Source organism: Gorilla gorilla, chromosome 9 (genome assembly GCF_029281585.2).
Source record: "Gorilla gorilla gorilla isolate KB3781 chromosome 9, NHGRI_mGorGor1-v2.1_pri, whole genome shotgun sequence".
Lineage (NCBI taxonomy): Eukaryota > Metazoa > Chordata > Mammalia > Primates > Hominidae > Gorilla > Gorilla gorilla.
In genome coordinates, this window is record NC_073233.2 from 74,618,469 (window position 1) to 74,632,326 (window position 13,858).

General features: G+C 53.3%; 1 protein-coding gene across 5 annotated transcripts in view; it reads right to left on the bottom strand.

The window, feature by feature from the left end:
* SPTBN2 (spectrin beta, non-erythrocytic 2) overlaps nucleotides 1–13,858 on the bottom strand; it is a 43,863-nt gene that overhangs the window by 14,541 nt on the left and 15,464 nt on the right. For all 5 annotated transcript variants that reach the window (XM_019037283.3, XM_004051612.4, XM_019037285.4 and 2 more), the window contains 10 exons: nucleotides 13,631–13,746; nucleotides 10,902–11,014; nucleotides 10,567–10,754; nucleotides 8,871–8,988; nucleotides 8,110–8,268; nucleotides 7,485–7,787; nucleotides 5,638–5,791; nucleotides 4,552–5,422; nucleotides 1,790–1,927; nucleotides 732–1,488 (listed from right to left, as the gene is read on the bottom strand). In XM_019037283.3, the coding sequence (XP_018892828.2) occupies nucleotides 732–1,488; nucleotides 1,790–1,927; nucleotides 4,552–5,422; nucleotides 5,638–5,791; nucleotides 7,485–7,787; nucleotides 8,110–8,268; nucleotides 8,871–8,988; nucleotides 10,567–10,754; nucleotides 10,902–11,014; nucleotides 13,631–13,746 (2,917 nt within the window). The remainder of the gene's footprint in view (nucleotides 1–731; nucleotides 1,489–1,789; nucleotides 1,928–4,551; nucleotides 5,423–5,637; nucleotides 5,792–7,484; nucleotides 7,788–8,109; nucleotides 8,269–8,870; nucleotides 8,989–10,566; nucleotides 10,755–10,901; nucleotides 11,015–13,630; nucleotides 13,747–13,858) is intronic.

Here is a 13,858-nt window from a genome sequence, read left to right on the forward strand (position 1 = left end):
AAGCTGGGTGGGAAGGACCTTCCATTCCCCAGCCCAAATCCTGTTCTATCTCACTTCTAGCTCCTGATTCCATTTAACAGTTACATGACAAACTGGGTTTTCTATTTCTTCTAGTCAGTTTTAGTAAATTATATTCACATCTTTTTCATTCTCATTTTTCTTTCTCTTTTTCCTTTTTTTGAGACAGGGTTTCGTTCTGTGGCCCAGGTTGGATTGCAGTGGCATATCATAGCTCACTGCAGCCTCAAACTCCTGGCTCAAGTGATCCACCAGCCTCAGCCTCCCCAGTAGCTGGAACTACAGGCACGCACCACCATGTCCAGCTAATTTTTTTTTTTTCATAGAGATGGGGGTCTCACTATGTTGCCCAGGCTGGTCTCAAACTCCTGAGCTCAAGTTATTCTCCTGCCTCGGCCTCCCAAAGTACTGGGAGTACAAGTGTGAGCCATCCTGTCTGGCTCCCATTTTTCTTTTTAAAAAATTCTTCTATTTTCTTAAAAAATTTTTTTTGTAGAGACAAGGTCTTGCCATGTTGCCCAGGTTGGTCTGGATATTCTCAGCCTCAAGTGATCCTCCTACTTTGGCCTCCCAAAGTGCTGGGATTTCAGGTGTGAACCACTGCGCTGCCCCATTTTGCTAGCATGTCCTTCCTGCCCATCCTGCTCCTTCACATTTCCCCGGGTCCCTACTTTGCTCTTCCTCCTGCTTGGGACTTTGCCCTGGACTTTCACCTGGCTGCTGAGCACGCCCTCAGCCTGACGAGCATCCCGCAGGAATCCCTGGAAGCCGTGGGCCTGGGCCAGGCGACCTTGCCGGCTCTCCCACATTCGGCCCAGCTCCTCCCAGCCAGTTCCCAGGGCCTCCAGTCGCTGTCGTAGGAAGAGGCACTGGGGGTCAGCCTGGTCCCGGGTCACCTCCTCGCCCAGGGCTCGCAGCCGGCTATACTCGCTCTGGGCCCGCTCCACCTCTCCCCGCAGGGCTGCGTGTTGGGCCAGGAGGGCCTCTGCCTCAGGCAGGGTGGCCGGCCCTTCTTCAGAGGCCACAGCAGTCTGAGTGCGGCCTAGCCAGGCCTGGAAGTCATCCAAGCTGCGCAGGAAGTCCTGCAGCCGCCGCGCCTCCCCCAGCGACTCTTCTCGACGCCGCATGGTGGCCCTGAGGTCCTCCCAGCCGGTCTGCACCTCTCTCAGCCGGGCGTTGATGGCCGCTGCCTGAGCGGGATGGCCGGCAGCCAGGGCATTTGCCTCTCGAGTCAGTTCGCCCACCCGGGCGGCGATGGCCTCCAGGTCCCGCTCTGTGCCGGCCAGCTTGCGCTGCAGGGCCAGCACCCCAGCCAGATCGTTGCCTAGGCCCTGGGTGGACTCGATGACTTTGGTCTTCTCTCTCATCCAGGCCTGGGTCTCCGTGCACTCTAAGTGGTAGTTCTGGATGCTCAGGGCTGAGGTGAGAGCTGCCTTCTTGCCATCTGCCAGGGACCGAAACTGCTGCCACCTGAGAGCAGGGGGAAGGTTCAGCTTCCTGCCCTGGCCAGGCCTGTTTGGAAGCTTCTTCCCTGCTTCTCTCTCTCTTGGTAGCTCCCCTTCACTCCTCCCTTTCTGGCCAGCAGCCGCTTCAGACTACCTTGACTCCCTCTCTCATCTCTTTCATCCTTTTTCCTTCCCCAACATATTCCAGACTGGTTTGCTTCCTCCTTTGTAGCCACCCTTCCAGGCCCTACAAAACCTGCCTCTCACTGCCATCCCCATTGCTTCATTTTTCTGTCAGTTTCCCGGTCCTGCCCTCCCAAACCCACCTGTGGTTGAGCTGCTCCTGGGTGTTGACAATGCGGTCCTTGCCTGGGGGGTTGGCCTTCAGTAACTGCTCGGCAATGTCATTCACTGCGGTGATTTGTGCTGCAAGGGTGTTCATTTCAGGCTCCAGGGTCTCGAACCTGAGAGGGTGGAAGAGCCAGGCGTGAACTGTGGGAGGCAGCGATGTGCCCAGTCCACCTAAGTCCACCTCTCTTAAACACCCAGGAGGGTGTCTCCTTCACCAGGAGGCTTATCTGCAGGAGTCTCTCTGCCTCCTATGAGGTTCATAGTATTTGTGCGTCAAGGAAGGAATCCACAACTCCCCCAAAACAAGCAGAATAACTGTCATCGCTAGAAATGCTCAAAAGATGGTGAAAGGTAAAGGTCAGGAACAGACACACAAGTCAAACTAGACCCTGGCATGGGGCCAACCCTTTATCAGAGCTGCTCAGCCTCCTGGGACTTCCCCCTTAGCTGCCTATCTGGGTCTCATCCCACTAATATGTGTTAGAAAATGAAGTAATAACCAAAAATATTTGTCTGAGTGATGAAAATGTGAAGGATAACTTCTTCCAGGGACATTTTATGTTTTGTTTTTGTTTTTGAGATGGAGTCTCGCTCTGTCACCCAGGCTGGAGTGTAGTGGTGCAATCTCGACTCACTGCAACCTCCGCCTCCTGGGTTCAAGCAATTCTCTGCCTCAGCTTCCCGAGTAGCTTGGGATTACAGGCGCCCGCCACCAAGCCTAGCTAATTTTTGTATTTTTAGTAGAGACGGGTGTTTCACTGTCTTGGCCAGGCTGGTCTTGAACTCCTGACCTCATGATCCACCCGCCTTGGCCTCCCAAAGTGCTGGGATTACAGGCGTGAGCCACCTTGCCTGGCCGACATTTTATGTTCTAATAGGGCAGGGTCTGCAAATGTTTTCTGTGAAGGGCTTGATGGTAAATATTATAGGCTTCGTGAGCCATGCAGCTGCCACGGCAACTATTTAGCCCTGCTGCTGCAGCCTGAAAGCAGCCACGGGCAATACGCAAAAGGGCAAGTGTAGCTCTGTTCCAATAAAACTTTATTTACAGACCAGGCACGGTGGCTCACGCCTGTAATCCCAGCACTTTGGGAGGCCAAGATGGGTGGATCACGAGGTCAGGAGATCGAGACCATCCTGGCTAACACAGTGAAACCTCGTCTCTGCCAGGTGTGGTTAACCTCTACATTAGGATACCTTGAAAACTAAAAAAAATCTTTAATTACATTTTTATTTTTATTTATTTATTTTTTTGAGACAGGGTCTTACTCTGTCACCCAGGTTGGAGTGCAGTGGCACGATCTCAGCTCACTGCAGCCTCGACCTCTGGGCTCAAGCAATCCTCCTGCCTCAGCCTCCCCAGTAGCTGGGACTACAGGCGCCTGCCACCATGCCTGGCTAATTAAAAAAAAATTTTGTAGAGGTGGAGTCTCACTATGTTGCCCAGGCTGGTTATGAACTCTTGGAATCAAGTGATACTCCTGCCTTGGCCTCCCAAAGTGCTGGGATTACAGGTGTGAGCCACCAGGCCTGACCTAATTACATTTTTTTAAACACCAGGAAATTTGATTACACATTGATCATAGATCATATCAAGAAATTCCTGACCCGGCACAGTGGCTCACGCCTGTAATCCCAGTACTTTGGGAGGCCAAGACGGGTGGATCACGAGGTCAGGAGATCAAGACCATCCTGGCTAACATGGTGAAACCCCGTCTCTACTAACAAAAAAATACAAAAAATTAGCTGGGCGTGGTGGTGGGTGCCTGTAGTCCCAGCTACTTGGGAGGCTGAGGCAGAAGAATCGCTGGAACCCGGGAGGCGGAGCGTGCAGTGAGCCGAGATCGCACCACTGCACTCCAGCCTGGGTGACAGAGCGAGACTCCATCTCAAAAAAAAAAGAAATTCCTAATTTTGTTCTATGTGATAATGGTATTGTGGTTCTATAAAAAAAATTTTTAAGATTATTGAATAAATGATTTGAAGATTTATTCTGTAAATAAAACTATTTTAGTGTCTCTAAAAGGTTTATAACTTCAAAGCCTCAGCTATTTTAAGTCCACACAGACAATTTGAAAATAATATATTGTAGGTAAGAATGCTTCCTCGTATTTCTTTTCTTTTTTTTTTTTGAGACAGTCTCACTCTGTCGCCAAGGCTGGAGTGCAGTGGCGCAATCTCGGCTCACTGCAAGCTCCGCCTCCCAGGTTCACGCCAGTCTCCTGCCTCAGCCTCCCGAGTAGCTGGGACTACAGGCGCCCCCCACCGTGCCCGGCTACTTTTTTGTATTTTTAGTTGAGACAGCGTTTCACCATGTTAGCCAGGATGGTCTCGATCTCCTGACCTCGTGATCCGCCCGCCTCGGCCTCCCAAAGTGCTGGGATTACAGGTGTGAGCCACCGTGCCTGGCCGCTTCCTTGTATTTCTTAAAGGGCACACCCTGAAGAAGGTAGGAGGGACGTGCTAATCTTGGGGATTTGCTTTTTAAAAGGGCAGAGAACCAAATAGAGCAAGATGTTGGCAATGACTGAATCTGGGTGACGGGTGTAGAGGGGTTTGTGGTGAAATGTCTCTACTTGTGAGTATGGTTAACATTTTTTGTTAAAACTAGAAATGGACAACCATTAAGACTCAAAGGGGTGAGGCAGGCAGTTTATGGAGGGACTCACCACCCACATCCTGGCCCCCCCACCCCCACCTCCCAAGGCTGGTCCCACTAGGAGCCTGAGGGGCCTACCTCTGCTGCACGACCTCCAGGTCCTCCAGGCGTTCAGGCAGGGCCAGCCCGTTGAGCCACTGCTCCTTCTCCTCCACCCAGAGCCCACAGGCCCCAGCCTCGCTGAGCATGGTGTAGAGCGCCAGGGCTGCCTCCAAGGCCCGCGCTCGCTCGCCTGCCCGGGCCTGCAGCTCCTCGTAGTGCCGCTCCAGGGTGGGCACCCGGCCCTGCACCTCAGGCGTGCGGCTCAGTGCGGGGGGCAGGGCTGCTGCCTGTTCCCTCAAGGCGTCCAGGGTTGGCCGGTGGCTTCGGATCTCCTCCTCCAGGGCCCGATGCTGCCTGGCTAGAGCCTGCGTGGAGAACTCGTCGTGCCCCAGCTCGGGGCTGGACACCAGGCGCAGTGCGTCAACCAACCAGGCCTCCATGTCGTTTGCATCGGCCTGGAACTGGTAGAGGCTGGCGGCTTGGGCCAGCCGCTGGGCACGCTCCTCAGCCAGGGCCTCTAGCCGCTCCCACTGGGCTTGGAGCTCAGCTGCACGGGCAGAGGCCTGGCTTGCCCCAGGGTGACCCTCGGCCACCAACTGCTGGCCCTGCTCCAGAGTGAGCTTCAGGGGCCCCAGCCGGCCGCTCATCTCGCCGCACAGGGCTGTGTGCTTGTTGAGCAGGCGGAGGGCACCGGTCAGGTCTCGGCCCGTGTCGGCTGAGGCCAGGAGGTGCTGCTGCTCCCGCACCCAGGCCTCAGCTTCGCCCACCTCCCAGAGGAAATGCCAGAGCCGCCGTGATTCCTCCAGCCGGGCCCGCCGCGCCGCTGCCAACTCACACAGCGCCTCATAGCTCTGCTCTAGCTTGGCCACCCGCTCCGACACTAGCTGCGGGTCGCAAGGTCTATACTCTGAGAAAGTCACAGGAGAGGGTCAGAGCCTTAACCCAGCCCTCCGGCTGCTCCCTGCCACCACACTCTCTTGGACTTCCCTCCCTGGCTTTAGCTCAGTCACCATCGTTTGGCCACCATCTTTCCCGTCCCCAGGTTTCCCAACCCTTCCACCTCGGCTCTTGATGTGCTCCTTCCCAGCCCCTCCCTCTCCAGTGCCTTCGCTGACTTCTCACCTTTCCCTGGGTTGCAGAAGCGCAGGGCAGAGGCACTGACGGCCCGCACCCTCTCGGCCTGCACGGCGATGTCTGCCTCCACCAGCTCGTGCAGCTGCAGCAGGTCCTCCACTCCTGCTAGGTGCTTGCCCAGGTCCTGAGACTGCAGCCGGCCCTGCCAGGCACACATGGAGTGCACATGCCCGCCTGAGCACGCATGCGCTAACCTGGCTGCATTTTTCTTCCAACTTCTCCACGGCCCCGGGTGTTGCACCCAGGTGAGAAACCTGCTTGCTCACACACACTTGAGATACCCCAGTTCTGCCCTGGCACCCCGACCTCCTTATCCTGAACTCCCCTGCTGTGGAACAATGTTCTAACTAACTCTTGCTCTTGGAAGCTTTGCTGTGACTAATCTTCTCAGCCTCAGAATCATCGACACCCTCCTGCCGCCACCGCTCCGCCCCAGCACCCAGCAGCCTTCCTTCCACATCTCTCCCCAATCCACCCTCCTGGCTGCTGCCTGCCTGGAAGACGGCAGCAACCTCGAACAGGTCTCACTGTCATGCTGCCTGCCCACAGGCCTTCTTCAGAGTAGCCAAAGTTACTTTTTTACAAACGTAAGGTACAATCAAATCTCTCCCCCTCTCAAAACCTTCTAATCACTTTATTTATTTATTTATTTATTTATTTATTTTGAGATGGAGTCTCGCTCCTGTAGTGCAGGCTGGAGTGCAGTAGCACAATCTCAGTTCACTGCAACCTCCACCTCCCAGGTCCAAGCGATTCTCCTTCCTCAGCCTCCTGACTAGCTGGGATTACAGGCGTGTGCCACCACACGCAGCTAATTTTTGTATTTTTAATAGAGATGGGGTTTCGCCATGTTGGCCAGGCTGGTCTTAGACTCCTGACCTCAGGTGATCCGCCCGCCTCGGCCTCCCAAAGTCTTAGGATTACAGGCGTGAGCCACCTTGCCTATCTGCTTTTTTTTTTTTTTTTTTGACTGAGTCTTGCTCTATCACCTAGGCTGGAGTGCAGTGGTGCAATCTCGGCTCACTGCAACCTCCGCCTCCTGGGTTCAAGCGATTTTGCTGTCTCAGCCTCCTGAGTAGCTGGGACTACAGGCATGCGCTACCACCGCACCTGGTTAATTTCTGTATTTTTATAGACACGGGGTTTCACCATGTTGGCCAGGCTGGTCTTGAACTCCTGACCTCAAGTGATCTGCCTGCCTTGGCCTCCCAAAGAGCTGGGATTACAGGTGTGAGCCACTGCGCCTGGCCCCTTCAAATCACTTTAAAGGATCCATGTTACTTTGAATAAAATCCAAATTCCCTGACCAGGCCTGTAAGGCCCTAGTGGGCTGGCCGTGCCCTCCCAAATCTCAGTCCACGGCCCCCACTCCTCATGCTCACAGCCCACCAGCCTTCCTTCTGATCCTGAACACACCATGCTGATCCAGGCCGAGGGCCTGTGCCGGCTGTTCCTTCTGCCCGGAACGTTCTCTCCTGAGAGCTCTCTGTGCTGGCTCTTGGCACTATTCTGGTCTCGGCTTAAATGGCATTTTCTCAGAGGCCTTGTCTGACCAGCCCCTCACACCACCCTGTTCCAGTTTCATCAGTGGTTTTATGGCCCCTGCTCTTTTGTTTACGGAAAGGTCCGTGGGTTTTGTCATCAGCCTCCTCCATCTAGAACACGAACCCCATGTGGACAGGGCCCTGTTTACTTTGTTCCCTGCAACTGGGGACAGGGCCCTGTGCTGGTTCACACTCCACAGAGATCAGCCGAGCAGACGGGCGGACGCACCCACTGTGGGGCCCCCTCGACTCTTGATCACTCTTACCCCACCCAGCACGCCTCACTGGTACCTTCATCTCTTCCATCCAGTCCATGAGGTAGAGCAGGTCCTGGAACACCTTCTGCAGCTCCAGGTTGAGGAGGAGCCGCTCCCGCCGGGCGGCCACCATCTGCCGCAAGAAGTCCCAGAGCCGTGCCACGTTGTGCTGCCGAGCGGCGATGCGCTTGATGTCGTGGTAGCGCTCAGCGGCCAGCTCTGCAGCCACAGCGTCCACCGCCTGCACCCGGCCGCTGTAGGCCACGATGTCTGTCTCAATGGCTTCGTGCTTCCGTACTGCTGCCTCGACAGCTGCCAGCTCCAGCCCAAAGTTGTCCTGTGTCGGGGGCAGGGAGAGGAGGTGTGGGGACCAAGGGACAGTGCCTCTGCCTGCTCCTCTGTCCTGCAGGGCACTTGGCCTGCAAGATCCCAGCTCCATGCGGTGGCTCTAAGTTCCCTCTCTATCCCACCCCCATCCTGTCTCACCAACCCTCTCTCCTGTCCCAGCCTCTGGCCCCTGGCTCCCAGACCTCTAGGCCTTTTTACCCAGGTGACGGATTTTGTGTTTCATTGTCTCTCCACCCCGCGGGGCTTCTTATCCACCCCGTCTCTCTCCCAGTTCTGACCAGCCTAAGCATCCTAGGAGCCTCAAGTCCTACCTGGGACACGAGGCGCTGGTTCTCGCTGAGCCAGGTCTCCCGCATAGCAGCCTTGCGGTCGAAGCGGGCGGCCAGCTGCTCCAGCTTCTCCTGGCGGATGAGCTCGGTGCGCAGGGCCAGCTCACGCTCGTGCTCCGCCTTCTCCAGCCGCTCCCAAGCCTATGGGGTGAGGACAGGGTTAGTGGAAGGGACAGGGCGGGGAGGGCTCAGTAGGGCTGGAGGCACATGGTAAGTCCCATGGAAGCTTGGTCTGGTGGATCCGTGGAATGCAGTGGGTGAGACGCCTGGGCGTGGAAACAGGAAACAGGGCAGCGCTGGGAGTCTGTGAAGCCATGTAGAAGCTTCTGGAAAAGGACTGGAGGGAGCAGGAACAGTGGAAACCATCTGATTCCTTTGTGTTGGCAGGACTGTGTGCGAACCTTATTTTTACTTTTAGTAATCTTACAATATTGTGAAAAAAATAAAAGAAGGGATAGTGAGTTGGGGACAGGTTTAATAAGCTGAGGAACTTGGGGCATAATTTCCTTACGTGACCTCGTATGGAGAGTCAGACAAAGGGACAGGGAGCCGTGTGCCTGAGAGGATGGGAGAATCACATCTGGCACAGTGTGGGCAGCTGGGCAGAGTGCTCGAGTTTCCAGTTGGGGCAGCAGATAGTAGAACTTGGTGAAGGTCGACATGGCCCCGGGTTTGGGGATGTGTGCAAGGCATCTGGGCCAGGGGCTGCCCTGAGGGTGGGTGGCCTGTGGGCAGCCACGGACCTTGTTGATGTCCGAGATGAGCCGGCCCTCGCGGGGCGTGTAGACCTTCTGGTTGTTGGCCCGAAGCTTGCTCTGGATGGTGAAGAGCAGCACTTCCAAGTTCCCTTTCTCGGTAAACCTGAGGCAGGAGGCCGGGTTGGGGTCAGAATTAAAGCCCACGAGGGTCACAAGGACTCTTTACTCTTCCAAATGGGTGTCCTGTGTTGCTTTTCTTCTTACAAAAGCAATGTAAACTTTTTATGTGGAAGCCAGAAAATATGGGCTAACCAAAAGAACATCATTTTATTTTATTTTGAGACAGAGTCTTGCTTTGTCACCCAGGCTGGAGTGCAGTGGTGTGATCTGGGTTCACTGCAACCTCTGCCTCCCGGGTTCAAGCCAATCTCTTGCCTCAGCGTCCCGAGTAGCTGGGATTACAGGCATGCACCACCACACCTGGCTAGTTTATGTATTTTTAGTAGAGACGGGGTTTCACCATGCTGGCCAGGCTGGTCTCAAACTCCTAACCTCAAGTGATCCACCTGCCTCGGTCTCCCAAAGTGCTGGGATTACAGGCATGAGCCACGGTGCCCAGCCGAAATAATTCTTTTGTAACCTATTTCCCCCACTTATTTTTCACGAACATCTTTCCATGTCAATAAATGCATTTCTTTAATATTATTTTCAGTGGCTGCCCATGACTTATTTTTCTTTTCTAGTGGTTGTGTTGATGAACATCCTTGAAGCTACATCTTTGTTTAATGTCCAGAAGACAACTTCCTAGGTTAAAGGGTACACCTTAAATCATTCCCTGGAATGTATAGAAACAATTGTTTTCTGGACTAATATTAGTTTCAGAGCTGATATATATTAACTCCAAAAGAACTCCATGACAGCATAAACACAGACATTTTGGCAGGTACTGAACAGAATTGCCTAACAGCAATCACATACTTGGAACAGTTAATTGCTAAAATACTGAAATGATAAGGACCTCTGCAATTCTCACGTTACCAGCCACACTCATGTTGCCAGTTGTGACCTGCCTGTCAGGTCCAGTCCCCTCTATCCTATGCTAGGATTGGGTTGCCATGACACCTGATCAGTAATCTTATCTGATGGATCGCACTGACTCAACACATCATAGCAATCATTTCCACAGCATGTTTGTTTGTTTGTTTGTTTGTTTGTTTTTTGAGACGGAGTCTTGCTCTGTCACCCAGGCTGGAGTGCAGTGGCGTGATCTTGGCTCACTGCAACCTCTGCCTCCCGGGTTCAGGTGGTTCTCCTGCCTCAGCCTCCCGAGTAGCTGGGATGACAGGCGTGTGCCACCATGCCCAGCTAATTTTTTTGTATTTTTAGTGGAGAAAGGGTTTCACCATGTTGGCCAGGCTGGTCTCGAACTCCCGACCTCAGTAGAGATGGGGTTTCACCATGTTGGCCAGACTGGTCTAGGTGATCCGCCCGCCTTGGCCTCCCAAAGTGCTGGGATTACAGGCGTGAGCCACCATGCCCGGCCCACAGCATGATTTTTAAAAACGACTAATCATTAAAAAATTTTATTTTGTATCAACTATGTTGTTTGGATGCTTCTGGTGAGGGAAATCTCCACTGCATTTATGTACTGCCAAATTTCCCTCCCTGAAGGCTGTGCTAATTTAGGCTTCCTCTCGTGGGAGCACAGCTCAGGGAAGGGTGGGGCCCCAGGGACACCTACTTGGGCGGCTTCTCCACGGTGCGGTAGGAGTTGAACGACTGCAGCTGGTTCTGGACCCCGCTCAGGGAGTTGGCCAGCTGCCGGTCATTGAGGGTCACGATCGTTTGCTCGATCCACTGCAGCAGCTCCGAGGCCAGGGACTCATATTTCTCCACCAGGCGCTCTGCCTCCATGGCATGGTCCAGCACCTGGGAGGCAGAAGACAGGGACGTGACAGTCCCAGCCACAGGGTCCCTGGCCCAGTCCTGCAGCTCCACCCTGCCCTTGCACTAGGGGAGTAAGACCCTTCAGCCGGGCCTCCTCTGGCCTTTATGCCTACTGCCCATGGACAGTACCTTGCCAATTCTCTTGCCTTCCACGGCCAGGGCCTTCATCTTGGAGAAGTAATGGTAGTAAGTAGCCACATAGGTAATGATTGACTTCTCATCTGGCTGGTCCACATTCACGTCTGCAAGAGAGGACCATTTGGGTCAGGCCTCCCAGAAGTTCATCCATAACTTGCATCACTTACCCCAAACCCTGGGCCTGCCCAGTCCTCCAAGGCTGACATCTCTCCATCTCCTTTTAGAGCAAAATGACAACTTAGCCATTCAAATGAAAAGGGCACCAAAAAGCTCATCTTTTTTTCCCCTTCTCCTGGAAACAAGAAGGGCCCTCCAAGCAGAGCACAAACCCCAGAAGCACAAGGAAGCTTTTACCCAGAGTTCCCCGTGGAGACCAAAATCAGTTGTTTGGGGAAGAAAAGCAAGAAAAGAAACAGCATTGCTATGTGGGGATGGATCATGGACTTTTAGGCTGGAATAATGCTTAAGAAGTCAATGGATTGAGGGGCAGCGGGACGGAAGGTATGAACTAAGCCTCCTGAACCTAGGATGCTCAGAGCGATGGGCCCTGTGATTCCTGCAGCTCAGTGGGGACAGAGGCCAGCTCTCAGCACCATCTCCAGGTGTGATCACGCCGTTTCTAACCTCAATCCTAAAGCTCAGCTGTGGGCCCAAGGAGGGGAGTGTCTTTCAAGCTGAATTGGCTTCCAGCGCACAACTGAGGCTGACCATAACTTGAAATCTGTGGGTTCTCTTAAATAGGCCAGATTTTATCCTAAAGGTAAGACTATGAGACCAGAAGCCTCTTGCCTATTTCTGGAAACACACGGGCAGGCAGGAGCCACTGAAGTCATCTCGGAAAGTTACAGAATGCTTAGCTTTATTTCCAGGTTCTGAATTACAGCCATGCTGCCCAGAGGCTCTCCAAGGAGCACTGCATGAAGCCTATGTCTGTTGCTAGCTCGCTGACACTTGTCATTCTGCAGTAAAAAGGCCCAGGTGATAGGGCTACAGGTAGAATGAAAAACAGGGAGAAAATGGCCAAGACCAGTGAACATCCACCCAGTGAACTTAAGGAGCACCTCCAGCAGGCAAGCCTTTCTCTCCTCCCTGTTCTGGTTGCACCAAGATTCGTCTCCACTTTCCCAGAGGCAGCGGAGGAAACAGGCTCTGGAGCCAGGCTGCCTGAACGCCAATCTCAGCTCCATCTGCCGGAGGACCTGGGCAAGTTGCTTACCCATTATAGGCCCCCATCTTCTCTTCCATAAACTAAGGATAACAGCAGTACTGATTTCAAAGGAGTGTTGTGAAGATTAAAGCACATCAAGCGCAGAACCAGGTACCAAATAAGAGCCTAATCGCAGTCGGGCGCGGGGGCTCACACCTGTTATCACAGCGCATTGGGAGGCCGAGGTGGGCGGACCACGAGGTCAGGAGTTAGAGACCAGCCTGACCAACATGGTGAAACCCCATCTCTACTAAAAATACAAAAATTAGCCGGGCATGGTGGGATGCGCCTGTAGTCCCAGCTACTCAGGAGGCTGAGGCAGGAGAATTGCTTGAACCCAGGAGGCGGAGGTTGCAGTGAGCCGAGATTGCGCCATTGCACTCCAGTCTGGGCAACAGAGTGAGACTCTGTCTCAAAAAAAATAAATAAATAAAAGAGCCCAGTCGCTGTTACTGATCTCATCGTCTCATCGATCTCATCGGCATTATGACCAGAACCACAGGAACCAATCAGCAAGGTCAGCTGACCACAGGCCAGTTCTGGGTGAGAGTGGAAGGTCATGCAGCTTAATTTTTTTTCTTAAAAATTTGTTTTAAAAAAATAGAGACGGGTCTCGCTGTTGCCCAAGCTGGAGTACTGTGGCTATTGACAGGTGTGATCCCACTACTGATCAGTGTGGGAGTTTTGACCTGCTCCATTCTGACCTGGACTGGTTCAGTCCTCCTTAGGTAACCTGCTGGTCCCCTCCTCCCAGGAGGTCACCAGTGCTGAACTTAGTGTGGATACCCAATCAGCATAACCCACTGCAGCCTAGAACTCCTGGGCTCAAGTGATCCTCTCGCCTCAGCCTCACTAGCAGCTAGGACTATAGGCAGGTACCACCGTGTCCAGCAACGTGTAGCTTAATTTAGAATCCTAGAATTTTAGAGGAGCCCTTAGAGACCAATTCTCTCTTTTAAGACATGAGGAAACTGAGCCACAGAGAGGCTAGCCACTGGCTGTATGTCACAGAGCTCCTCTGTGCTCTGCCTGGGACACAACCCACAGTCCAGGGCTCTTTCTGTCACTGGGCTGCCTTTCTTCCTACCTACAGTCTTTTGTTAAAAAAAAAAAAACCTGAGAAATGATTGTCATACCATAAAATTCAACCTTTCAATGTATATAATTCAGTGGTTTTCAGTGTAAAGATATATATTTTTTTTTTGGGGGGAGGGGTAGTCATGGGGTCTCACTATGTTGCCCAGGCTGGTACCAAACTCCTAGGCTCAAGTGATCCTCCTGCCTTGGCCTCCCAAAGTGCTGGGTGTGAGCAACCACGTGTTTTTCAGTATATTTACAAGGTTGTGTAACCATCACCACTTTCTAATTCCACAACATTCTCTTCCCCCACCAAAGAAGCCCCTGTATCAGTTGGTGGTTACTCCATGTCTTCCCCCTCCGCAAGCCCTGGCAACCACTGGTCCACCTCCTGTCTCTACCCTACCACCTCTTTTTCACATAGCTCTGGCCCCACCTTCGGGATCCAGCAGCTTGGTAAGTCCCAGTTCCTTTTCAGCCAGATTGAATGCATTCTGCAGATTATAGTGTGCATTACACTTCTTCAGAGACTCAAAATCCAGCAGGTCTGGCCTGGGTGGGGAGGCAAGACAGAAGGGATCAGAAACATGTGAGATCTTAAAGAGGAAGAGGAAACCCACACCAATCTTTATCCCTAAGTCACCGACCCAATTTTGTCCAGAAG